Source organism: Sorex araneus, chromosome 5 (genome assembly GCF_027595985.1).
Source record: "Sorex araneus isolate mSorAra2 chromosome 5, mSorAra2.pri, whole genome shotgun sequence".
Classification (NCBI taxonomy): domain Eukaryota; kingdom Metazoa; phylum Chordata; class Mammalia; order Eulipotyphla; family Soricidae; genus Sorex; species Sorex araneus.
In genome coordinates, this window is record NC_073306.1 from 118,837,101 (window position 1) to 118,863,053 (window position 25,953).

At 51.3% G+C, this 25,953-nt stretch overlaps 1 protein-coding gene across 1 annotated transcript in view; it reads right to left on the reverse strand.

Annotated features, from left to right (window-relative positions):
* Positions 1-7: 7 nt before the first annotated feature.
* Positions 8-25,953, reverse strand: part of TRPC4AP (transient receptor potential cation channel subfamily C member 4 associated protein) — a 63,440-nt gene continuing 37,494 nt past the window's right edge. Inside the window, exons 7-19 of the mRNA XM_012933651.2 lie at positions 25,247-25,454; positions 20,926-21,111; positions 13,280-13,446; positions 8,029-8,160; positions 6,692-6,750; positions 5,225-5,326; positions 4,243-4,326; positions 3,312-3,402; positions 2,391-2,531; positions 2,015-2,123; positions 1,488-1,600; positions 899-1,105; positions 8-814 (exon numbers count right to left, since the gene is read on the reverse strand). Of these exons, the coding sequence (XP_012789105.2) occupies positions 677-814; positions 899-1,105; positions 1,488-1,600; positions 2,015-2,123; positions 2,391-2,531; positions 3,312-3,402; positions 4,243-4,326; positions 5,225-5,326; positions 6,692-6,750; positions 8,029-8,160; positions 13,280-13,446; positions 20,926-21,111; positions 25,247-25,454 (1,737 nt within the window). The 3' untranslated portion in view covers positions 8-676. The remainder of the gene's footprint in view (positions 815-898; positions 1,106-1,487; positions 1,601-2,014; positions 2,124-2,390; positions 2,532-3,311; positions 3,403-4,242; positions 4,327-5,224; positions 5,327-6,691; positions 6,751-8,028; positions 8,161-13,279; positions 13,447-20,925; positions 21,112-25,246; positions 25,455-25,953) is intronic.

A 25,953-nucleotide genomic window follows, 5' to 3' on the forward strand; every position in this document is an offset into this window, starting at 1 on the left:
TGTCATGTAAAATAAAGTTCTTTAATAGTCTCCATTTAATTGGTTTATTTGTTGTTAATAAATTGGCAGCACAGAGAGGGGCCAGGGTGCTCCCCGCCCGCTCCTGTGTCTGGGCTCAGGCAGGAGACACTGCCCTGAGGCAGGGCCACAGCCAAGCTGTGCCCCGAGGGATGGCAGGACCCCCCTTCCTAGCGACCCCCCCCAGGATGAACACAGTGGCCAATGGAGCAAACAACCAGAGGAGCTACCGACAATGAGGGGGGCTGCGGGCGGGGGGCGGAGGCAGGCCTGGGGAAGGGAGCATTCTCGGTCCCCTCCGCCCCTACCTGGGGGCTCAGAAGCCTTGGCTGGGTCCAAGGCTTCTGGCTCACAGGCGGGGGAGGGCACCCGCACCTCCGTCTCCATCCCGGGCAGCTGTGAGAGGGCGGAGCTCAGGCAGTCAGTTTAAAAATCCCAGAGTCCCAGGGTTCTGGGAGAACAGGTGGCCTGGTGCCCTGTTCTCATGGTGGGAGCTCGGGAGCACTGAGGTGCCCCCAGTAACCTGGGGGCTCAGGCCCAGGGGCCCAGGGGTTGAGACACTCCCCCGCCCCCGGCCTGTCCTGGAAGACTGGGGGGGGGGGCAGAGAGCAGCAGGGGTGGGGAGGGGCGGGGCGGGGTGTGGCACGCGTGCCCACGCTCACTCGTCAGTGAAGTCCCTGTCTATGTCCATGTAGGGCTCCTCGATGTAGCTGACGAGGGCAGAGGGGGACTGGCGGTTGGGGTCCAGCAGGATGGACACGGTCTCCTTCCAGTAGGAGAAGTTGATGCAGGAGCTCTGGGTGGGGAGAGAGAGGGCTGGGGGGTGCGCTCGGGATGACGCCTGGCGCCCCGGGAGGAGGGCCGCGCTGAGGGGACTCACGTTCTCCAGGCAGGTGCTGTCCTTGTCCTTGTGCAGGTAGTGCTGCTGCCAGAAGCGCAGCAGGTTGTGGAAGTTGTTGAGGAGGAAGCCTGGGTACTTTTTGCTGTGCTCCATGCGCTGTAGCAGCCGCAGGTACAGGGGCAGCCGCTCTTTCCGCCGCGCCAGCATCAGGATCACCAGGCTGGTGTTGAGGCAGCTGACGTTCTCCTGCGAGGCCCGGCTGGTCAGGCACGCTCTGGCCCCGGCCAGCTCTCCCCACGGGGCGCTGCCACTCCGGGGGCACCAGGAAACTCGCGCTGGGCACGGTCATGTTCTCTGCACTGTCCCCACCCCCCAGTTCAGGGAACAAAGGAAGGGAGGAGCTGTGGCTCCAAGAGGGGAGGTGTCAAGGCCTGCACAGTGGGTGGAGCAGGGCGAGCACTGGCCCAGGAGCCAGACTCTGACCCGTGAGTTCCAAGAGCGCTTACTGGAAAAGGGCTCCAGAGTAGCTGGGGGTGTCTGAGGAGCGTGACGAATCGCCCCTTGGCCGTACAGGTGCCCCAGCCCCCTCCCTGCTCCTTCCTTGCACCCGGCCCCCAGGACCACTCACCTGGGTCAGTGTCTGCACGTGGATGATGTTGATGAGGCGGAAGAGGAAGGACATCTGTGTGGGCACCTGGGAGATGTAGGCCAGCAGACGGCACTCGGACAGGACTTCGGCCACTGGGGACAGACGGGCAGGGCTGTGAACCGCAGACGCAGCCCAGGGGCCGGCCACCCAAGCCTCTGGCTAGGCCTCCTGGAGGTCCTGACGAGAAGCTGTGGGCGCCGCGTGCTGTCCAGCAACTGCAGTGGCCACCTCCAGCTGCTGGCAGCCAGCTGGGCCGTGTTCTCGGGCTGGGTGCTCTTTTCCTTCTCGCCTGAGTGCCCAGCAGGGCCTGTCCCACCCCAGGCCCTCAGGGCCGGAAGAGGAAGGTCCTTGTGGGCGTCCAGTGTTTTGCGAGCAGCGATGGGTTTCATTTTATCACAGCGCTGAATGAAGCTAGGAAGAGCCAGCCGAGCGCCAGCCCAGGATCTGGGGCAGCGCCCCGCGCGGCCACACTGTGGGGGGCCATTCGCCCTCGGGCCAGCTCTCACCTTTCATGTCCACCTGGTTCTCAAAGCGGTCCAGGGACAAGGTGACGCAGCGCACCAGCATGTTGGAGTCCACAAGGGAGCTGTTGATCTGCTTCAGGAACACCTGGAACTAGGACGTCGAGGACGGGCTCACGAGGGGGACACGCACTGCCCGGCCCGGCCCACCCCGCTGGGCCCACGGTGGCCCTGACCAGAGTTTTCACGGCCCCCCTAGCTTCTCCCACAGTGCCCAGCACAGAGAATGCCCCCTGCCCCGGTCCTCCCACCCCGGCCTTGTTTTCCCCAGTTTCATATCCGAGTCTGGAAAGCAGGAGGGCTCGGCCTCTGCGCTGACCCTCCTCTGACACAGCACGCCCCGCGGACCCAGGCCGCGCACCTTGGCGTCAGTGTTGATGTATTTGTTGAATCTTTTGAATGCATCAACATTGAACTTCATCAGCTCCCCCAGGAGGTCAAAGTAGCTCTGGAGCACGTCCCTGGACTTGCACTCACTGTCCACGATGCAGTAGAGAATGTGCTGGGGGTAGGACAAAACACAGTGAGGCCAAGAAGGAGGCTGGTCCCTGGAGCCAAAACATAGGTATGGCCACCACCGATGCACCCCAAGATTACAGTATGAACAGTTTGAATGACGGTTACACTGTAATCAATGTCCCTTTTTGGTCAAGAACATCAAGTCAATTTAGCTACTTCCTTTTTTTTAAACAATCATTAAACTCTATATAGTCCTGAAGTTATACCAATTTGGGTCAATTTCTTTTCTTTCCATCTGGATTTTACAATTTTAAGGGGTAAGTTACTAATTCGTAATATTTAACGAAAACAACTACAGCTCTGACCATTTTGTGCTTCCCTTCTTTTTGGGGGGCCACATTCAGAGGTGCTCAGGGTTTACTTCTGGCTCTGCACAGGGTTCATTCCTAGAGGGTTACGGGGGACTATATGGGATTGAACCCAGGTTGGCTGCATCCAAGGCAATGGCCCTACCCGTTGCTCAGGCCCCTGTTTCTACCCCCAGTCCCCACTGCACCTTTTGAATGTTTTGCTTCCCACAAATGCCTTCTTGCTCCAAAGGGAAACCAACGAAATATCCTCAGGGCCAAAGGCCTCGATAAGTAACTCCTCAGGACCTTTACTCCTCCACCCGTGAAACACCCACAGGAAGCCAGGGGCTTTAAAAAGAGGTAGGCCCCTCTGTGTCAGCATTCTGAAAGGAGCGCGAGGTGGGCTGTTCCTGACGGCTCTCGAGGTCACAGCCAGTCCCCAGCACAGGGGGCCCTGGCCCCTCCTGCCTTACCTCCAGCAGGCCTCGCTTGAGCAGGAACATCTGGTCTGCGTAGGAGGTGGTCCCCCGGAGGAAACTCTCCACGGCCCGGGCTTGCCAGAACCTACGACCCACATGTCAGCCCTGGCGCAGGCTAAGGCCGCCTCTCTGGCCAGCGCCTGCTTCCCAAGGGGTTGCGAGATGTTGGCCACCGTCTCCTTTTACGGGCTATTACAAAACACCTCCCAGGCCTTGCCCTAGACCTTGGGGACAGAACAAATGTCCCTACCCTAAAGAGGCTGACTACATGGTGCAGCCTGGTCTTCTGCGTGGGAGGAAGAAGGGTGCCGGGATGCTAGCCCTGGGTCCCTCAGAACAGGGGGGCACGGAGAAGGAGCCAGGAGTGTGGGGGGGAGCTGACAAAAGCATCTGGCCAGCTACTGCGCTCACTCCAAGGGACTGTCAGGGGAGCAGAGGCTGACAGGGGCCCCAGGGAGCAGAGCAGGCACCCATGAGGGGGCGTGTGAACAAAGAGGGAGTGCTGGCAGGGGCATATCAGGGCATGACACCGCCCGCCTTGATGGGTTGCTCCCTCCCTGGCTCCACACTTCCAGAACCCTCAGAGGAGTTTAAGGGTCCCTGGGCAGCCCTTCCACCCCACGCCTCTGCTGGGGAAGGGCTTCCTCTGCTCCTGCAGCTCCTGGGACAGAGACTGTTACTCAGATTCCTTCTCTCTGTCCAAATCCGGACGAGGTGCCCGGAGGAATGCTCGTCTAGTTCTTGCAATGCACAGCTGGCATTTGGGATACACCTGCTGGGTCAACACGAGGGCAGACAGCCCCTCAGGCTGCAACCCCTTTGTTGCCCGCCATCTGGGATGGACGCTGGCCTCTGAGGTCTTCCTCTGCTTACAATCCCTGGCCGCAGGACCCCTCCCTGTCCAGTGGCTTGTCCTAAGACCTACCTGAATGACGACTCGGCTGGCTCCTTCTTCATGACCTGCAGCAGACGAGTTAATAAGCCCCTTTTCCCATCACACACCAAACTCCTGGAATCAAACAGATGGGGACATTGATGGCATGTCTGAGGGGCTGACAGGCGGGATCTCTTTGCTGACTTAATGGAGTGAAATCTTGGGGTACATTTCCAAACCTGGAGAATGCGCCTCGTGCTCTATGTGGTGCCGAGTAACCAGAAACACACAGATATGTCTTAGAAATACACAGATAACTGCATCCCCCCAGCACAGGTCAGCGTCCCTTTCCGGAAAGGGCCCACTGGCAAGTGGCCAGAGGGCAGAACAAATCCAGAGTCAGAGAGAGTCCAGCACCGAGGGGGCTGTTGGCACCACAGTGGGCTGGAAACAGGCATGAGAGCCCGCAAGGCGGGCAGGGTCTGTGCCCACAGGGAGAGGCGGATAGGATCTGTGCCATGGACACGTATACAAGTCTCCAGGAATTAGCTTCATGGCCCGGGAAGCAGTGAGGAAGAGACGCTGCTGCATGCTGGGAGAGCCAAGGCCGGGCAGACAGGCCCGTACCCTGCCACATTCTACACAGCGGGGACCATATATGGTTTCTCTGGACAAAGGGCTCTGCCTTTAACTGAGGGCTGGATGTTCGGAGAGAAAGCATGGGGACAGCGCGGCAGCTGATCCTGGTTTGATCCCTGGTACCACAAAGTTCTCCAGGCATTGCTGGGTGCAGCTCTGGAGGTCCCTGAGCACCTGGGGGTGGCCGGTAATTCCCACCAGGAGTCCTAGGGCCTCCTGAGCTCTGCTGGGGGGGAGGGGCCAGAAAGAAAAGGAGAAAGAACAAACACAGGATGCATGCTCATCCCAGGGAAGATGACAGGGCAGAGGGCAAGAAAGGGGCAGGAGAGCGCCCACGCTGCTTCGCCCCTCTGTGGGGCAGTCAAGGCACGGGGGACAGGGCGGTGGCGCTCACCGGTCCGTGTTGAGCACAGCCTCCACCTCGGGGATGTTGGCCTTGAGGGAGATGGCGCTGAGCTCGTTCAGCTCCTGGTTGTTCAGCAGCAGGTACTTGTTCCTGAAGCGAGCGACAAACAGGGCTGGTGGGTGCAGGGCAGGCCCGGGGCAGAGAGGCCCCAGCCTGCCCTCTTTTCGGCCCCTCTGCCAGCAGGAGCCCTTTCACGGCTGGCTTTGGCCACTGAGCATTTCTGCTCGATTTCTCAAAGGCACCCGCAGTTCAATACTTTCCAAATCAAACTTCACTTCAGCTCTCTCTCCTGGGCCCTGTTCCAGCGCCCCGAACCCTCCTTTCAGCTCCCTTTCATACAGTCCTATCTGCACCCGAGCCCGGGACAGCCTTCTCAACGCTCTCCTGGAGGAACGCCCTCCACACAGCCCCCAGGGGGCGGCTCTGGCGCAGGACCCTGTTCCCGGTTCTCCGGGCTGCAGCCCAGGCAGAGTCCTGGCCTGTGGCCGTGACCGCCACCTTCCTTACTCCCAGCCATCACGGAGCCACGCCCCATCCCTCTGGGACAGTCTCTGGGCAAGTCACTGCAGGATGGCACAGGACTGTGGCCGTTTCAGTTTCCCCAGAGCCCCGCACAGCCCCCGGGAGAGTAATGCAGTGAGAGGCGTGCTTCCCCATCACGCTGCAGGGTCACATTTCATTCTCACACTTCCTGGGTCCTTTCCCAGGCCTCAGGGTCAAGACCCTCTCAGGAGAGCCACTGAGCTCCAGTGCAAAGGGACAGGGCAGGCAGGCCCTGGGGCAACATGCCCCCTTGGCTGCATGATGTTTCCTTTGAAAACCAGGACTGTTTGTGGAAATCTGCATTTCTGCCTTTCCCCAGGGGGACGGTGGGCCTGAGTTCCCGAGGCAGCTCACCAAGGTCTCCAGAACACTGTGCCCTGCCAAGGCCAGTGGCCAGCAGCCAGCTACCCTCCCGCTCTGCTTTCCAGCGCAGAGGCAGCGTGAGGAGGGAGCAAGTGAGCAGCGGCTCCTGTGTGAAGAGCACTGCTCAGGGAGCCACTCTCAACCCAGAGCACAGCCCAGCCCAACCTCCCGGTCAGAGGGCAGGGGACAGAGAGGGATTAATCCAAGGGAGTGAGGGTAACTGCTCCCATGCTCACTTTCCTTCCCCTGTGCGGGGGCCCTGGCTGTGTAGCTGCTGGAGTGACCACTGTGGCAACGAACCACCCCATGGCAAGCTGGGAGGAGGGGAGGGGAAGAGCGGTGAGGAGAGGAAGAGATGGGGTTGGGGAAAGGAGTGGAGGGGCAGGGGGGAGAGGAGAGGAAAGGAGGGGGAAGGGAAAGAGAGGGGAGAGGGGAGCAGAAGAGGGGGAAAAGAGTGGAGGGGAGGAGAGGGGAGGGGACGGGAGAGCAGAGGAGGGTCACAGGAGTGCAGATGGCACAAGTCTTGCGCAAGCAAGGGTGGACACTCACTCATGATGGTCGCTGAAACTCTGGAGAAGTCTCAAAAACTGTATCTTCAAGGTGATGTCCTGTAAAACACATGGTGTTAAAACCTGTTACTGGGGGGCCAGAGAGATAATACTGGGGAGGGCGTTTGCCTTGCATGTGGCCGACCTGGGTTCGATCCCTGGCATCCCATATGGTTTCCTGAGCACTGCCAGGAGTAATTCCTGAGTGCAGAGCTAAGAGTGACCCCTGAGCATTGCCAGGTGTGACCCAAAGACGCACACACGCACGCACGCATGCGTGGGACAAGCTAAGAGCAGGGAGCAGCGAGCAGGCGAGGTGGAGACAGGCCGGGCTTGGGAAAGGCGGTGGAATCTGGCGATGCTGGGAATGAAAGGCAGGGAGGCACCTCCTGAAACTCAAAGTCGGGGTGCTGCTGGCAGCTGGTGGGGACTCCCAGGGGAGAACATCACAAAAATAAGAGATAAAATTTTACTGCAATGTGGATGGAGCTGGAGGGGGGTCTTCATGTTAAGTGACATTAGAAACTCGATTTCATGCATATGTGGTATATGAAAAAAAAAAACCAAAGGAATGGACAATATCTAAGAACAATCCCTTGGGTTCCAAATACAGACCCAAGGGCACCAAGTTGGGGGCTGGGTCAAGGGGCGGTGGTGGAGGAGGAGGACTAGAAATGCCACAAAGAGAGTGGGCGGGGGGTGGTGGTCTTGGGCACATCAGTCAGTGGATGGAGAGTGATTCTGTCCCCGTAAGCATGAGTGTGAACACTACTTCAACCATGTTACCTCAACTACAATAAAATTAATTAAAAAAAAATTTTTTTTTAATTTGGAAAAAAGAAAGCAGCAGCAGTGCAGAGAAAGCAGAGGAAGCAGCTCATTCAAGGGCTGCCTACACCCCGAGGGGAACAGCACACCCCATTACGAGCTCTCTCGAGAGCACTGCTGAGAAACAGGCTGGAGAGGAGCCGGTAGCTGATCCTGCAGGAAAAGCTGTGCTGTGAGCCCGCCCGCTTTCACAGGCGGACCACAGAACGGCAGTGGGAAGAACAGAGTATGGATGACAGTGGGAAGAACAGAAAGCACAGGAAGGCCCGCTGCTCCGTGGCGGGACAGGTGGCTGGCAGGTCCAGGGAGGTGGGGGGACCTGCCAGTGATTTCTGGATTGGCGCAAGGGTGAGGGGTGTCAGGCCCTTCCCTGAGGAACTTCCAGCTCTGGAGTGATGGGCTAGGCCAGGACTTGGCTGTGCTCTCTCCAAAGCACGTGTGCCCAGCGAGCAAGTACCCAAACAACCTCTGGGAGCAAAGCCCGATGTGTCCCGAGGGTCCCTGACTCACCGGGCTGCAGTCACAGTTCTGGTTGTGACCGTGAAGGACGAGGGTGGACGCTGAGTGCTTCCTCCAAATCAACTTGTCAAACAGATTATTGAGGCCGGGGATCAGCTTGAACTCTGCAATCATTCTGTGCACCTGGACGGGGCAGGGAAAGGAGAGTGGTCAGGCGACTGCTCTGGCGGGGAGCTACTGGGGGCCTCGTGCTCTGCATGAGGAGCAAGGACTCACAGAATGAAGGTCACAGTGTCCAGGTGCCGTCCACACGCCCAACACGCCCCCCCACCTCCTCACTGCATTCAGTACTCTAATGCTGCTCAGTAACTCTCGCGCCTGGGGCGTGAGACTCAGCTCTGCTGTCTCAAGCGAGTTCCTTTACCTTCCTAGTTTACTGTCTCTGACAGCTCTGAAGCAAAAATAACTCTCAGGGGACCCGAGCGATAGCACAGTGGGCAGGGAGTTGGCTTTGCACGCAGCCGACCAGGGTATGATCCCCGGCACCCCATATAGTCCGCTGAGCCCCGCTAGGAGTGATCCCTGAGTGCAGAGTCAGGAGTAAAAGCTGAGCACCACTGGGTGTGGCCCCAAGACCAAACACATAAAACAAACACCAACTCTCATGCATCACACTAGAATAAATTCCAATTGGACGTGAGACAAGAATATAAAAGATGAGATTTTCAAAATCTTAGAGAAATTCATGCACAGCCTTAAAAAAGATCAAGGGCAGGATGTGGCTTGAGTGGAACCCCCACCTGTAGGTATGTGGCCCTGGCTTTGTTCGCCAGCGCTGCTGGCCAGCACCATCCCCTTGCCCCCGGCGCCCAGGAGTGGCCCTGGAGGTCCACAGCACTGGACGTGCCTTGCATGCAGGAGCCCACCCCGGCTCCACCCCACACTGTCACCTGGGAGCCCCAATAAGCCCCAATAAAGTGAGTGCATGTTAGAGGCAACCAGGCAATCCCTGGCACAGCTAATGCATCAGCATGGTGGCGAGTGCGTGACCCTCAGCCTTGTGACCAGTGTCACCTCTGGACGCTGCACAACATGGGTAAAAAGAAAGGCTCTCTCCAGTATTCGAAAAGAGACAACTGTCAAATTCACACCTTTAAAAATTCTGCATGACAAAACACGAGAGAAGTCACAAATATGCTAAGCCAAATGGAAAACATGTTGGCAACCTTACAGCACGGATGAAAAGTCAATCTCCTCTAGCAGGAATCCTGAAAATCTCTTACGCAGAAAGGAAAATGCTATAGAGAAAGGGGGGAAAGGAGAGACAAAGAGGAAGGGGGGAGAGGAGGAGAAGGAGGAGGAGGAGAAGGAGGAGGAGGAGGAGGAGGAGGAGGAGGAGGAGGAGGAGGAGGAGGAGAGAGAATACAAGCCTCACTTATAATATGAAGAGAAATTAAAATCAAATTACAACCAACTTTTGACTTTTCCTGGTAAAAAATAAAAAAAAGATTTTCCGAGCATGTGGTGCTGCGCCAGGCCTCAGACGCACTTGCATGCAGTGAGCAGGAAGGCTGGTTGATGCTAACGGCAGACCGGTACTACTGCCCTCCAGATACTACCAATCTAGCTTCCTGCTCACAGCATAGGACGACAGTTTTGGTCAGAAATTCTACTTTTAGGAATTTAAGATCCACGTAAACACAAAATGACATATGTACATAGCTACCCACGGTAGCCTCATGTGACACACGAAAAGCAAATATAACCTATACTTTCATCAGTGGGGTTTAGTTGCATAAACTACTGTGCATTTATTCAATGGAATGTAAGGTACTATTACAAAAGAATGTTTTTTTTTTTAAAGTAAAAAAGGAGCAAATAATAGTTGCTTTTATAAGTGCAAAATGTCTCTAGAATTGTGATCATCAGTGGAAAAACAGAATGTTCAGGAGAAAGGCTTCATTTGTACTATCTACAATGTTTATCACTGAACTATGCAAATTATTTATACATTAAGGTAAATGTTTATGATAACCTTTTGGTATCTGTACTGCACACCATAATGCCAAAAAGGGGTGTGTGTGTGTGTGAGAGAGAGAGAGAGAGAGAGAGAGAGGGAGGGAGAGAGAGAGAGAGAGAGAGAGAGAGAGAGAGAGAGAGGAGAGAGAGAGAGGGAGGGGGGAAAGAGAGAGAAGGAGGGGGAAAAAGGGGGTGGGAAGACAGGCAGAGAGAGAGAGAGCGAAGAGGCAGGTTGGGGTGAGTGAGCAGGACAGACACTGGGAACATTGGTGGTGGGAAATGTACACTGGAGAAGAAACTGGTATTGAAACATTAAATGACTTAACCCAATCATGGACAACTTTGTATCTTCCTGTGGTCCAATAAATAAACCGCTATACAGCATAATACAGAACTATTACTACCCCTTTTCAGGGCTGCTGTAAGGGTCAATCCAGGAAAAATATGGGAAGTCCTGAGCACCAGAGCTTTTTTTTTTTTTCCTTTTTGGGTCACACCCAGCAATGCACAGGGGTTACTCTTGGCTTTGCACTCAGGAATCCTGGCTGTGCTTTGGGGACCGTATGAGATGCTGGGAATCGAACCTGGGTTGGCTGCGTGCAAGGCAAATGCCCTACCCACTGTGCTATCGATCCAGCCCCACACCAGAGCTTCTGAAGCCCCAGTTTAGCAGCAGAAAGGAGGTCCGGCAGGACTCAGCTGTCACCCCGACTCAGGTGTTCAGATCCCCCAGCAGGCATTTCTTTCAGGCGACTGAACAGAACTTTACAAAGCTGCAAGACTCTGGGCAAATTCTTCTTTACGCCTGAGTTTCTTGACGGAAAACGAGGGATGGGGTGATGCTGAAAGCACCCAAACAAGGTCGTGGGCTGGGGATGTGTACCTGACACGGGGATGTGCTGGGGGAGGCCTGGTGATTTTCACTGGCAAGACAGGGCAGGAAGTTACAATGTCTGGGGTGTCTTTCCAGTCTAATGATTTCAAATGAGCTGAGACAGAATTTGGCCACTGTGAGGAGGAAGCCTGTCCCCTGCTCTCCCAGGCTAGATGGGGCCCGCGGATCCCTGTGCCTATAGCGCCTGGCACATGGAGGAAATCTTGGGGACTGATGACCGTGTGGAAGAGGTCGGAGCAGACTAGCACTGGCTCTCAGCTAGGCAGGATTCTGCCCCCCACCCCCGCCCCAAAGCAGCAGCGCCATAATCACAAGACCACAAACAACTCCAGAAGCTCAGTAACAGGGGGCAGCAAAGTGTTAGGATGATGGGAAGGGAGGATACAGGGGAGAAGATTTAACCCCGACACTACCAATCTCTGGCAACAAAGAACAGGGCTTTTGGTACCTTAAGTTCTCATATCAAGTGCACTGGACCAATTGCTATAAAACTTAGTAAATAGCTGAAAATTCAAAAAGTTCCTACTGCAAAGGTACCTCAAAAAAAAAAAAAAGGCAAACACTGTCAAAGTATGTAAGACAGCATCACAAGTAATTACATCATGTACCACAAGTACCAGACAGCTCTACTTCTTAATTTTGGCACCACATGACCACCCAGACCACTGCCAGGTGTGGCCCTTGAGGCCCTGAATGCCATAGCCCCTGGTGGTCCCCAGCATCATAATAAGGACTGAGCAACTGCACATTCTTGGGCCCCAACTGAATCAAGGAAGGAGCCCAAATACCGTGCATGTGACTCAGGGCGGCCCTCACCGGGGTCTTGGATTTAAATAGGCACATGCTGCAGACCCGCAAAGTTCTCCCTTTAGCCCCACGCTGTCCCATCACTCCGGATACAGGTAATCCAGGAGCTGATTCCCTTTTTTGGGTGAGTGGGGGGCCTACTGCTGCGTTTGGGGGTCACTCTGGGAAGCGCCCAGGCTCAGATGATCACGTGCCAGGGGTTAAATAGGGTTTCCTGCATGCAGAGCCCGCGCTCCAGAGGTTCAGGGGCTCCAGGTTATACCTGGTGTCCGGATTTGAACCCAGGTCAGGCACAGTGACCATGTAACATCTGTCTCTCAGTGGCTAGTCTCAGCCACTCTCCAACACACTTAGATTTAAAAAAAAAAAGGGCTAATTATGTCATTCTTAGCTCCTTCCACTTGTCTTCTCCTCCTCTTCTTTTGTTTTTCCTTTTGGGCCACACCCAGTGGTGCTTAGGGCTTTCTCCTGGCTTTGCACACCGGAATCACTCCTGGCAGGGCTCATCTGTGGTGCCAGGGATTAAACCTGGGTCAGCCATGGGCAAGGCAAACACCCTCCCCACTACCCAGCACTCCATCCCTCTTTCTTTTTTTGGGGGGGGGGGGTCCGAATGGGGGTGGTAGGTAGGGACTGAAGCGTATGCTTCACTTAGCTAAATCACTGGCTCTCCTCCCCTCCCTCCTATGCCCACATTCACACTCTGAGCAAATCCTACCTGTCCTGGCCTACAAGTGTCCGGAATGAAAACACTTGTCATTACACCCGCCTGTTGGTCCGAGCTCCTATCATTGCTTCCCCTCAGAGGCCAAATGGCTTCCCGTTTCAGAGAAACACCAAAATCCTTCCCCCGGGCTCTCAACCCTAACGCGCTCAGCCCTGCTCTCCCTACTGCCTGCCCCAAAGCCCCCCTGGCCTTTCTACCCTGTGATCCGCCACCCGACGCCCACCTTGGGGGCTGGCTAACCTGGCAGGCCTGTCGAGCCCCCTGACTTTCCTCCTGACATCTTTCCCTAGTTAAAGTGGCGCTTGTGTGTAACAGGGACGGCCGCACCTCTGTCACACAGCTCAGGGTGACAGCCCAGGCAGACTGCAGGAGTGCGGGGGGCTGCTGGGCTATGGCCTCATGCCTGGGCAGGCGAGAAACACAGCGGCCAGGAGAGCTCCGTGTCCGCTCGCTGCCCTCTGGGGTCCTCTTTCTCCACCAGCACGTTAGAGACCCTTTCTCCTTCCTGCTGGACCACTTTACAGGCAGGGAGCCCCGTCCGGGAGCACTCTCGCAGTGGGCTGGCTTCTGTAACCTGACGTAACCCCGGGCTTTGGCCCCACAGAGGTGATTCCTGTTCACCAGAGAAGCAGCGTGTCCTGCCGGTCACTGGTCCTCCCCCTTTGCACTAAGAGGCTGAGTGAACATGTCCAATGACCCGCTCTCAGTCTGGACGCCAACGTTCCGGCCAAGCACGGTGGGGAGGACTCAAACGGGTAAGGAGAACAATTCTGCTCGGGGCGGTGGCCTAGGGGGTGTGTGGCAAGCCCCCAGCACCCTGGAAGCACCTGCTGCACCATGGGGGAAGGGCCCACCTGGTTTCGCTGACGCCCCATCAGCAGCACACAGAGGACATACAGTACTTCCAGTTTGTACATGATCTCGTGCATGATCTTCATCGACTGGGGCAGCTGGCTCCTAGACGAGGTGTGAGGCAGGCCATTCTCCTCAGAAGCCGCTGGAGAATGGAACACAACGGAGGCTGGGACAGCCACCAGGAGAGAGGGTTGAGTTGAGTCACTGTGTTGCTGACGACAACAGATTTCTGCCCTCAGACCTCCTTGAAACAGACGGTGAGATCACCGAGCACAGGACTGGGGTCCTGAGCCTGGGACTGAGACTCTCTCAGTCACAGAACTCCCGCCACGCCCGCAGGGGCCAGGCCAGCACAGAACCCAGGGAGTGGCTCGGCAGATCCATGGCAGCTCAGAGAGCTCATTAGAAAGTAAGAATATTCTGGCAGCCAACTCAGGAACACCATCTTCCTTTTTTTTTTTTTTCTTTTCTTTTTGGGTCACACCTGGCAATGTACAGGGGTTACTCCTGGCTCTGCACTCAGGAATGACTCCTGGCGATGCTCAGGGGACCAAACGGGATGCTGGGAATCGAACCTGGGTTGGCCGTGTGCAAGGCAAATGCCCTACCCGCTGTGCTATTGCTCCAGCCCACATCTTCCTTTCTAGTCATCCTTTTTTCTGTCATGTAAGACTGCCCAGAAAACTCCCAGATGTCGAGTGTGGCAGCACATGACGTTCAGCTCCCTTCTGGTCAACCAGTGACAGACTGTGTCTCCTGCTTAAGGTTCTCGGGGGCAGAGCTGAAAGACTTCTCCTTCCCAGCTAGCAGGGGGCACGTCAGTGGAGTGCTCGGGAGAACTGGCAGTGGGGCACGGGAGAGCCGGCACCTAACTCTGCACAAGTCTTGCCTGCTGTTACTTCAGGCCAGCTGGGGGTCAGTCAGGAGACCTCAGGAGAGTTCCCCTTAGTTTCAAGTTTTCATCTCTAAGGTGAAAAAAAGGATAACTCAGTAATTACTAAGGTCTGGAGTTCTGCTGCACAAAGGCCTTTCCCAAGGCCAGGAAAGCGGATGTTAAGTTTTGGAGCAGGCCATGAGGTATTCTCAGAAGTCACGGTGATTTCTGCAAGATGATTCCCTGACATAAAACAGCCTGTCTTATGGGCTTGGAGCAAGTTTGCCCAGCCCTGTTACGACATCAGCACCACTGTGGAGCTCGGGAAGAATGGTAGGGAATGGGAAAGAGGTCAGCACAGTGCAGCAGTTAAGAGCACAGATTCTGGAGCAGACAGCTGGTCTGAACCCTCATTCCACCATCCACGAGCTCAGCGGCCTTGAACAAAATCTGTGGATAACTTCATGCTTCATCTGTGTAACAGTGATAATAACAAAAATATCTGCTTTCTAAAGAAATCTATTTTTCTAGGGTTTTAGCCACAACTGGCGATGCTCAGGGGTTATTCCTGCACTCTGGAATCACTTCTGGTGGGATCTGAGGGACCCTACCAGATGCTGGAGATTGAACTCAGGCTGGCTACAAGCAAGGCAGGCACCTTACCCACTGTGTTACCTCTCCACCTGACCTATGCCCTTCAGCAATGTTAGATGAAAGAATTTCCTACTGGAAGGTAGTTAGGACAATGCCTAGGACACACAAGCAACATATAAGTAAAAAATAAATAGAGTGAAAGCAGAAATTTTCTGCTCACAGTGGCTTACCACTTGCTTTCTTCTTTTTAGTCTTTTAAAGTTTTTATTAAAGAGCCATGACTTACCAAGTCACTGATAGGTGAGTATAAGGCATACAGTAATTCAACCCCAATCCCTCCACCAGTGGTCCCATATTCCTTTCCCATTTTCTTCTTTTTCTTATTTTGAAACTGCAAACTCTTTATGACAACTAAGGTGACAATGGGCAAAGACTTAAAGTTTTATTGGACAGAGTCAATCTGAGAGAATTCTAACTATTCACATATATTTTCTTGCCGGTGGGGAGAAAAAACATAATTACTCAATTTCCTTATTGGGACTCCTGGACCCAGTTTCCAGAATGGTCTAGGAGTAAGCGGCTTTTTGGGGAGATGCCGCAGCATTGTCACGATGGTGCCACCTCTGCCGTGCACTCGCCTTGTGGCTGTGAAAACTGTGGGTCACCATCATGCGGCCTAGGGGAAGTCAGTGGGGAGGAGGGTCCTGCAGGAGTGAGTCTGTCCAAGGCTGCACAGCGCAAGGCACAAGGGCCCTCGGCCGTCAGGAACCTCTGTGCAGAGGCCAGAGAGAGCGGCGGCAGTTCCGGCCTGCACATGGCCACCCCAGCTGGAATCCCTAGCATCACACATGGTACTCTCAGCCCCGCCAGGAGTGATCCCCGAGCACAGAGCCAAGGATAAGCTCTTGAGCACTGTGCGGGTATGGTCTAAAACACCCATACTTGTCTTCGCTGCCTAAGTTTGTCCCTAAGCAGTGCTCAGGAGGACCCGAAGCCCCACTGGCAATTCTCGGCCAGCTGGGCAGACTGCTCGATGCTGCTTGGGCTCTGAGGTGCCAGGATTACCTGGGCCACCCTAGCAATGTTGCGGGGTAAGTTATTTTCAGGAAACAGAGAACCCAAAGCAATGACCAGAGCTTTGCTTAGGGACAAGGTAATTAGCTAACGACTTGCACTGAAAGAGGTGACCCCCAAACACAGAGCCAGAAGTAAGCCCTGAGCACCACTGGGTGTGGCCCCCCTTTTTTTAAGAATAAAATTAAGTGTACACCATTGGTTTGTAAAAATGTTCCCTTGGCCCCCATGAAATGCGTTCTCATTTTGTAAACTGTCTTTTCTTCTTTTTTTGATAGTGTGTGTTTGTTCTGGGGCCCCATCCAGCAGTCTGGAAAAGCTCCTGACCCCGGGTTGTACTGGAGGTGCTCGGGAGACCAAGAGGAGGGATCAGGGACTGTGCCTGGGCTCTTCATGTGAAAAGCGTGTAGACTAGCCCTCTGAGCTGTCTCCCTGGGCCCCTGGGTAAGTTTTCTTTTTATTTAAGTACTAAAGATTCTAATTTTTAAAAAGTGAAATTCATATTTTGCTTATACCTTTTAGGATCATCTAAGAAACCATGCCAAGTGAAGGTCATGAAGACTTCTGTTTTCCCTCTAAGAGCTATACATTAACTGATTTTCACATATTGAATCCAGTGAAAAATTTATTTGATTTTATACCACACATGCATGTGTGTATGCGCACACATACTTTGGTTCGATTACTCAATCCATCCTGAGTGCTGCTATATTTCATTTGGTAACATTCTTTTTTTTGGGGGGGGGTTATGTTTTGGAGCCACACTCTGCTGTGCTCAATGATCACTCCTAGGAGACCATATGCAGTGCCAAGGATTGAAACTGGGTCAGCCACATGCAAGGAAAGTATACAATCCATTGTATGAATGGAGAAATCCAGCCCCATTCAAAGAATATCTTGCTGGACAAAATTCTTACTGTTTGTTTCTTTCAACACTATGAATATGTCCTATCTCTCAATTCTTATGAGTGAGCTAATCTTATTGGGATACTCTTGAATATATTCATTTTTCTCTTGCTATTTTTTAAGACTTTGTCTTGCATTTTGATGATGACGTTTGATTATAAATTTCAGAGTTTACCCTATCTGCAGTATTTTTAGCTTCTCAGCTGTGGGCATTAATATTTTTCATCAGGGGTCAGAGAGACAGTATGGTGGGTAAGGTGTTGCTTTGCATGCAGTCGACTTGGGTTCAATCCCCAGCACCCCAAACGGTCCCCTGAGCACTGCCAGAAGTAACTCCTGAGTGAAGAATCAGGACTAAGCCCTGAGCACCACTTGGTGTGGACCAAAAATAACAAAAACAAAACAATCCCAAAAAACTTTTCATCAAATTTGGGTTCAGGGAACACTCCTGATGGTGTTTAAGGGACCAGGATCAAATCCAGGACTCCTGAATGAAAGCAATTCACTGACCTCTCTCTCCAGCTCAGTCATTATTCCTCTCAGTTTTTCTGCCCCTTTAACTAATTTTTTTATTCATCATTATATTTTTTAAAGCCAAGGCTTCCAAGAGTCACTCCTGGAACATACTTAACCAACCAGTTTGGGTGTTTCAACGCTCGTGCCCTACAACATGACGATTCCTTGATTTCATTTTTTTACTTTTTGGCTTTTTTTGAGTCACACCTGGTGTTGCTCAAGGGTTACTCCTGGCTCTGCACTCAGAATTACTCCTGGGGGTGCTGGGGGACCATAAGGGACACTGGGGATCGAACCTGGGTGAGCCCTCCCCGCTGTACTATCACTCCAGCCCCTCCTTGGTTTCTTCTTCTTCTTCTTTTTTTTTTTTTTTTTGCTTTTTTGGGTCACACCAGGCAATGCACAGGGGTTACTCCTGGCTCTGCACTCAGGAATTACTCCTGACAGTGCTCAGGGGACCAAACGGGAAGCTGGGAATCGAACCTGGGTTGGCCACGGGCAAGGCAAACACCCTACCCACTATGCTGTCACTTCAGTGCCTCCTTGATTTCTTTAGGCAGTTTTAAGTCTTTTTTGTGGTGGTAGGGGGAGGGAGCGGGGGTGAGGAGGGTTGAGTCACACCCATTGATGCTAAGGGGTTAGTTCTGGCTCTGCACTCAGAAATTACTCCTAGCGGTGCTCTTGGGGGTTATGTGGGATGCCTCATCAAACTCAGGTTGGCCACATGCAAGGCAAGCGCCCTAACTGCTATACTATCTCCCTGACGCCTCCTGTGGGTCTTTTGAGGGTACTTATGATGATTGCTTTTAAATAATGACCAAAACCCAAAACAAACATGGGGCTGGAGAGATAGTACAGCAAGTGGTAGGGCGGTAGGACACTGCCTTGGTAGGGCACTTGTTTTGGCTAGCTGGCCGTGTGGCCCCAAAACAAACAAAAACTAAAAATAAATAATGAGCTCTCCCTCAATTTCTTTTTTTTTTTCTTTTTGGGTCATACCCAGCAATGCACAGGGGTCACTCCTGGCTCATGCACTCAGGAATCACCCCTGGCGGTGCTTAGGGGACCATATGGGATGCTGGGATTTGAACCTGGGTCGGCCTCGTGCAAGGCAAACGCCCTACCCGCTGTGCTATCACTCCAGCCCCTCCCTCAATTTCTGTTGCCTGTTTTCACCCATGTGTTAGGTTTTTCCCATTTCTTTGCATGTCTCATGTTTTTAGAAAACAGACTGCAGCAGTTCTGATACAGATCCCCTGGAAGGCTCACTGTGTTTACTAACCTGGCCAGCCTACTTTGGGCCAGCTGTTCTGAGGAGGGCTCAGGGGCCTTTAGTGGGGAGCTGGGCCTTAGGAACTTTCAGTGTCCCTGCATGACAGTGTCTGAGGCAGGGTTCCCAAGGGGGCTTTCCTGATCTCGCTGCATCATTGGGTATCCAGCTGTCAATTAGCTCCACTAATTGCTGGCTGAATGCTCTCCAGTTTTTGACGATGCCTTGAGGCACACACTGCTCCAAAATCAGATTCAATTAAACTCGGGCAATGTGAGCTTTTGAGACTGAGTTGGTGGCAACTTGCAAGAGGTTCTTAGCTATCTTATCCCTTGGTTCTCTCTGATGATTTTGACAGTTCAACTTTTTTGTTCTTAAATAGGAACAGGATCCAGGAACCTTTTATTAGCACCAAAATCCACATTCTTTTTGAGAATATCCTTAGGGTAGAATCACCCATGATTCTTACCTGTTTTGTGTACCCTTGAACAAAATCTCAATGTCACTACTCCGAGAAGGGTTGGTGGCCGCTGGTCTAGGCTTGCCGATCCTAACTCGGAACCTCTACCCAACACAAGGGAGGGCAAGAACAGGCACAGTAGAATTTCTGGGCATGGGGTGTGGGGAGGACGTAGGGGGTGGGAGGCAGAGGCACAGGAAGCAGGGATGCAGCCATAGTAGAGCAATATGTGCCTTTAAATGGATACAATGTTATATACCAATTCTGTCTCCCATAAAGTAGGGAGGAAGAAAGGAAGCATTGAGCTTTGGGAGACTCCTAAAGACGGGAGACTCCTTAAGAATTTCACCAGGAATTTGCCTCCAACTGAGGCCAGAGGAGCTGGGCTGTGCCGGCAGCTCATCCTTCCCAGCAATGAGACACTTGGTTTATTTGGGGGCCACACCCAGTGATGCTCAGGGCTAACTCCTGGCTCTGCACTGAGGAATTATTCCTGATGGTGCTTGGGGAACCATATCGGATGCGGGTATCACACCCGGGTTGGCCGTGTGCAAGGCAAGGGAACTATCCACTTTACAGCTGCTGCGGCCCCAAGGATCCCACTCTGGTCTGGGAGCTGCCGGGGGAGGAAGCCCAGAGGAGAACTTGCACTGTGCAGAGTTTCACGTGTCTTACACTCACTATTCCTGCAGGGCTTCAGAAGGCTTTCCGAAATGTTTTCCTCGCACTGAGATAACGGTGGAGGAAGTGTCACTCTGGTGCAGGGTGGGTGGTGGCAGCGCTGTATGCACAAGGCTATCATTAACAGACTGCAATTAAGCGCCTCAAATAAGAAATTTAAAAGTACAAATAATAAGGGGGAAAAAAAGAAAACAAAAACCTAACTGAAAAAACAAAAACCTAACACCCCGCCCCTCTCCCAAGTGTTTATTTGCTATATGCTCTTAGAATAAATTCCACAGACTTTGTACGAGTGGTTTGCACCGGTTCTGCTTCTATTTCAGTGGGGGACAGGGCCACGGGGCTCTGCACACAGCAGACCTGGAGCAGAACCTCCCCCACCCTCACCAGCAGGTGCAGAGTGCTGCCCTGGACAATCCGACTCCAACCCCGAGGCAAAGGCATCACGATGGAGCACCTGACTCCCAAGATGCCAGTGTCCTTCACAGAGGGGAAAAAAGAAGAAAGAAATAAATGTAGAGAATGAAGAGGGTGGGGGTGGGGGAACCTCCTCAGAAAGCTCTGGTTACTGATTCTAGTCAGTCTCGGGCTTGGTGACAAAGTCCTTCCCATATTTAGATCCTCTTGGAAGGAGTCCAGGGGGAGCACTCCAGGTGGGGTTGGGGCAAGGGTGGGGAGCAGTACTTCGGGGTCCCAGTCTTCTTTTTCCCTTGGGGGGGGTCTCTAGGGGGGATGGGAGGCAGGGCATACCCAGCAGTGTTAAGGGCTCACTCCTGGCTACGCACTCAGGGATAACTCCTATCAGGGTTCAGAGAACCATATATGCTGGGGATCGAGCCTAGGTCTGCCTTATGTGAGGCAAATGCCCTACCTGCTCCAGCCCCAGGCCCCAAAGAATCTTAGCAGTCATCATGATTTGTAAGGGCTGTCCTGAAGAAAGTTCTACTTTGAGCAAACTTAAAAAAGAATCCTCCTTGGAAAGAGGTCAAGAATAACTCCAGCTCTTTCTTTTTTGCTTTTTTTTTTTGGGTCACACCCGGCGATGCACAGGGGTTACTCCTGGCTCTGCACTCAGGAATCACCCCTGGCGGTGCTCAGGGGACCATATGGGATGCTGGGATTCGAACCTGGGTTGGTCGCGTGCAAGGCAAACGCCCTACCCGCTGTGCTATCACTCCAGCCCTTAACTCCAGCTCTTGAATGACAATGTAAGGAGATGAAACAAGAGTTGCCTCCAGTTGCCCAGAGGAAAGTATCCCTCCCCAAATACCTTGATTGTGTTCAGACTCCTCGTTCGCCACTCGCATCAGGGCGTCGAGCACCAAAGCATTGTCGAGCCACGTGTACCACTCCTCCAGGTCCTGCAGAAAGTTGGCTGTGTCCGTTGACTCTGACACCTTTCGAGTTGCCAGTTTGCAAAGCCGCTCAACAAAGCCAGGGATGCTGAGAAGGGCCGCTGTCAGGGAAAGAAAAGGGAATTTTCAAAACGGAGGCCAGCCCTGAAGCCCTCCACAAACAACTGGCTCCTCTCCCCACATGGCGGGGTGGGGGTGGGGGAGCCAGGAGGTCCTGTAAAATAAAATGTCAAGCCAACGCAAAGAGTATTAAAACTACAGAAACATATTCATTTTGAGCAGGTGCTGAGAGACAGGCTCTCATATCCTCTGGGTGGGGTGGGAAAAATACAAACAAGAATAACCTTCATGCCTAAAATCTGTCTTGGAGCCAGGAGGTCATTTCAAGTAACTGTCCCTAAGGAGATCACCAAATAGCAGAGATATTCTTATGAAGGTGTTCACTGGTATAGTTTCTATGAGAGAAAAATAGTGGTGATAACTGCGTGCCCATTAATAGCACAATGCTCAGTATGATGCATCTATCCAATGGAATGCACAGATATAAAGAATGATGATACATATTTAATATGGACCAAAAAATATTTCAATTTACCTGCCAACGCATGGAGTTAGGAGTAAGCCCTGAGCACTATTGGCTGTGATCCAATAGCAAAAAAAGAGAAAAAGGAAAGAAAAATGGGCTTGGAAATGCTCCATTAATTAAAGAACTAATTGGCTAGAATATACTGATCACTGAGGAGATGGGTGGTGCTGGTTTCATTTCTTTCTTTCTTTCTTTCTTTCTTTCTTTCAAGAAATATTTTATTGAACCACCGTGAAAACAAGAAAAAAAATACAAAGCTTTCAGGTTTAAGTCACAGTCAAATACTGATTAAACCACCATCCCTTCACCAGTGCACCCGTTCCACCACCAAGAACCCCAATACACCCCCCTCCCACCCCACCCCCCATCTAAGTAGCTAATGATATTCCCATTATTCTCTATATATATTGAGTACATTCCATATTTCCATACAGAACTCACTATTATTGATTGGAAATTTTCCCCAACAATCAGGCCTGCTGAATAGGCATCATCTAATAATTTCTCTTCATTGCTAAGAGTGAAGACTTTGAGTGAAGACTTTTGCTATCGCGGCCGCGCGGTTTTGGGTTTCTAATATTTTAGCTCAGTTCACAGTCAAAATGGATGGCTGCAAGAATCTGCTCTGGTGACAAAATGGGTTAGGAGACCTCAGGATCACAGTCAATAGGCGCGGAGGGTTTGCTTCTCGTGCCGCGGCTCCCGGTTCATCCTATTTATTTTTGTTTTGGATTCGGGGGACCATATGTAGCACGGCCTGAGGCTTCCTGGCCATGCACAGGAGAGACCCCTGGTGGTGCTCGAGGATCAAGGCAGGCACCTGAACCCACCCATGCTGGTCTTATTTCCAGCACTTTACAAACAGGCGTGTGAAGGAAAGCGAAATTAACAGGATAAAAATAATCTGCAAGAACAATTTTCTTTAATGACAAACCAAAAGATGATGGTTATTTAGTGCCTCAGCACAGACATGCATCAATACTGAGCCTTCCACACCCTCAGTTTCCTTAGCTATACAATGAAGATACTAACCTCTTTTTATTGTTTTTTTTTTTTTTTTTTGCTTTTGAGCCATGCAGTGATGCTCAGGGATCACTTCTGCCAGGTTCAGGGGCTCATATGGGGTAGCAGGGATCAAATCCAGGTCGGATACCTGCAAGGCAAGAGCCTTATCTGCTGTACAATTTCTCTAGCACCCAATCTCTAGTTTATACTGCTGCTTCGAGGATTAAATAAAATCACTTATAGCAGTTAGGACAATGTTTGCCATGCAGGAACTTAAAAATGTGAACTTAACAAATGTGTATATATGTATATGTTAAACTTGCTTTGAAGCAAATTTAATAACAAATCAGTGCACTTTTAAAAAAAGCCTCTTGTGATGACTAAAATGAGGATGTCTCAAAATTTTAAGAAAGAAAGAGGGAGGCGGGGATGCAAAGTCTGTGCAGAGCAAGAGAGGTCTCAGCTCTATGGCTCAGGAAGAAAAATAGGCCTGGAGAGAAACTACTGAATGAGGGTCCAGACCCTTCACACACTTGTTATTACATGTGACTGAAACACAGAAATAATATTCTTCAAGCCTACAGCGCAGGTAAGACAATTCAGTGTCTGTACTGAGCTGATGGGACTTGAGCGATAGCACAGTGGGGAGGACGTTTGCCCTGCATGCGGCCGACCCAGGTTTGATTCCTCTATCCCTCTCATAGAGCCCAGCAAGCTACCAAGAGTATTCCACTCTCACGGCAGAGCCTGGCAAGTTACCCGAGGCATATTCAATATGCCAAAAACAGTAACAAGTCTCACAATGGAGACGTTATTGGTGCCCGCTCGAGCAAATCGACGAACAACGGGATGACAGTGCTACAGTGCTACTAAGCTGAAGACATTAGCAGAGTTTATGAAGAATTCGGATCAAGACTGGGGTAGAGTGGGGTGGTGCTGGTCAGTGCTCTCGGCTCGGTGAGCTGGCCCAGGGATTCTGCATACCCACACTGGGCTTGAGAAACAGTCGTGCTTTCAAAGCAGCCCCTGAGCACAGTTGAGTGTGTGGCCCCAAAACATAAATAAAAATAAAATGTTTTATTTCGCATGATTCATCTACTGTTATGACTGAAAGAGATTCATACCTATTTTTCCTAAAGTCTGCTTAAATAAGAATAATTTATCAACAAAGAGGTTTTTAGCTACCAAAAGGCTATATGGCAGGGCAGATAAAACAAACAATATATTCACATGGTTCTAAAAATCAAAGAATATGTAAAGCTTGACAAGGTGGATAAATTAGAATAGTACCTGCTAAAATTCAAATAATATATTCACATGGTTCTAAAAATCAAAGAATATGTGTAATATGTGGGATCGTAGAGATAGTTCAGCAGGTAAGGCAATTGCTTTGCACATGACTGACCCAGGATCGATTGCTGGTACCACATACACCCCCCTGAGCATGCCAGGAGTGATGTTTGAGTGCAGAGGCAGAAGCCCTGAGTAGCACCAGCTGTGGCCCAAAGGTCAACCACGCAAACAAAAAGAATATGTGAAACAATACACGAAGACATTCCACTTCTGCTACTGGATCTACACTCCACTGCCCCTCCCCTCTTTAATCTTTGGTCCGACCACAGGGATGGTCTAAGCAGCAGCAGATGCCACAGCAACTAAAATTTGTAATTTTACAAAATTGAATCTACATTGGTTTTTGTTTCTGTCTGAGCTCTCAACTGGTCTGCAAACTATTTCTCCTATTTTCCCCAGTCTTCAGGTGAAAGGCTGAAGAACGCCACTCTGCCCAGTCATCAGTCTCCCCGACATGTAACCACTTTCAGATTCCTTTTGCACGAGTGTATGAGTGAATAAATAAATTTGATTTCATTCCTCTAACCATACCTGGGGCTGGAGCAATAGTACAGCGGGTAGGGCGTTTGCCTTGCACGCGGCTGACCTGGGTTCGATTCCCAGCATCCCATATGGTCCCCCGAGCACCGCCAGGAGTGGTTCCTGAGTGCAGAGCCAGGAGTAACCTCTGTGCATCGCTGCGTGTGACCCAAAATCCCCCATCCCCCCATAAAAAACAAAACCTCTAACTATACCTAAAAAAAAAAAAAACCCAAAACAAAAATACTATATAAAACCATACTTTTTTAAAAAAAAAATCATTACTGTATCTGAGATTTTTCTCTATCACTACAGATTTTCTCGGTTATTTTCTCAAAAGTTATACAATCTTTAAAAAAAAAGTTATACAATCTTCTATTAAGGAAGTATTCTATAAAGTAGTCTCTTACAGCTGATGAATTGTAAGATCTCTTGTAGTCACTTGTTATTACAATGTTGCAATGTATAACCTTGTATGTGCTCTTGTTTATACTTGTTTATGCCTGGTACATCCTCTCCTCGATATATACTCTACATGTATGTATAGATAAAAGTTGAGAAAAGGCTTGGTAAGTTAAAAGGTACATGTACCTGGAACTCTAATAAATAATCAAATGCAGATTGTGGATTTGGCTCCCCCAGATAATGAAAAGATGCTCAGAGACAAGTTTTACATACCCTAATTAGTTTCTCCAGAGCTACTGAAAGTGCTAGATGGCTCACGAAATGGTATGGGTAATAATCTAAAATTTCTGACAATTCAAACACTTTACCTTGGTTGATTTCGGCTGCGGAGGGCCCCAAGCCCAAGCTCTTCTTCTGTTGAGCATTTTTGGCAAGAAGTGTATGTTTGTCATCATTCCCCGTATCCATCTCGGAAATAGTGACAGCCAGAATTCGGCAGAAATTAGCAAGCTGCTGCTGATCGAAATTGGATACTAAGGAGCTCAGATTGGGGACTTCATCTAGTCGAATCATTTCCTATAGAAGACACAAATGAAACAATCCCATGGCTCTATTCATTCGTGATTGCATGTGGTCTTCTGTTTCCTCTAAGGAAGGGCCTTGCAGGTCTAATACTTAGGTTCAAGTTCCAGCTCTGCAATTTAAAACTGTCCGACCTTAGGTAAGTTAAGTCTTGTTTTAATAGCTGAAATATTAAACCCTTTGAGCACCACTGTTCTTCTCTTCTAACATGGCTCACCTGGCTTATTTTACCTACTTTGGGTTTTGTTTTGGGGCCACACCTAGTGGTCCTCAGGGCTGATTCCTGGCTGGGCCTGGTATATGCGGTGTCAAGAGATCGAACCCAGGTTGGCTGTGTGCAAGGCAAGAGCATTACCCGCTGCACAATATCTCAGGCCCAATTTTATCTATTATTATTATTGTTTTAAAAAAATGTTTAAAAAGCCTACCACTCAAGTTTTATCAATCATAAATTGCCATTCTCGCCATACTTTCTTTTTCCCTTTTGGTTCCT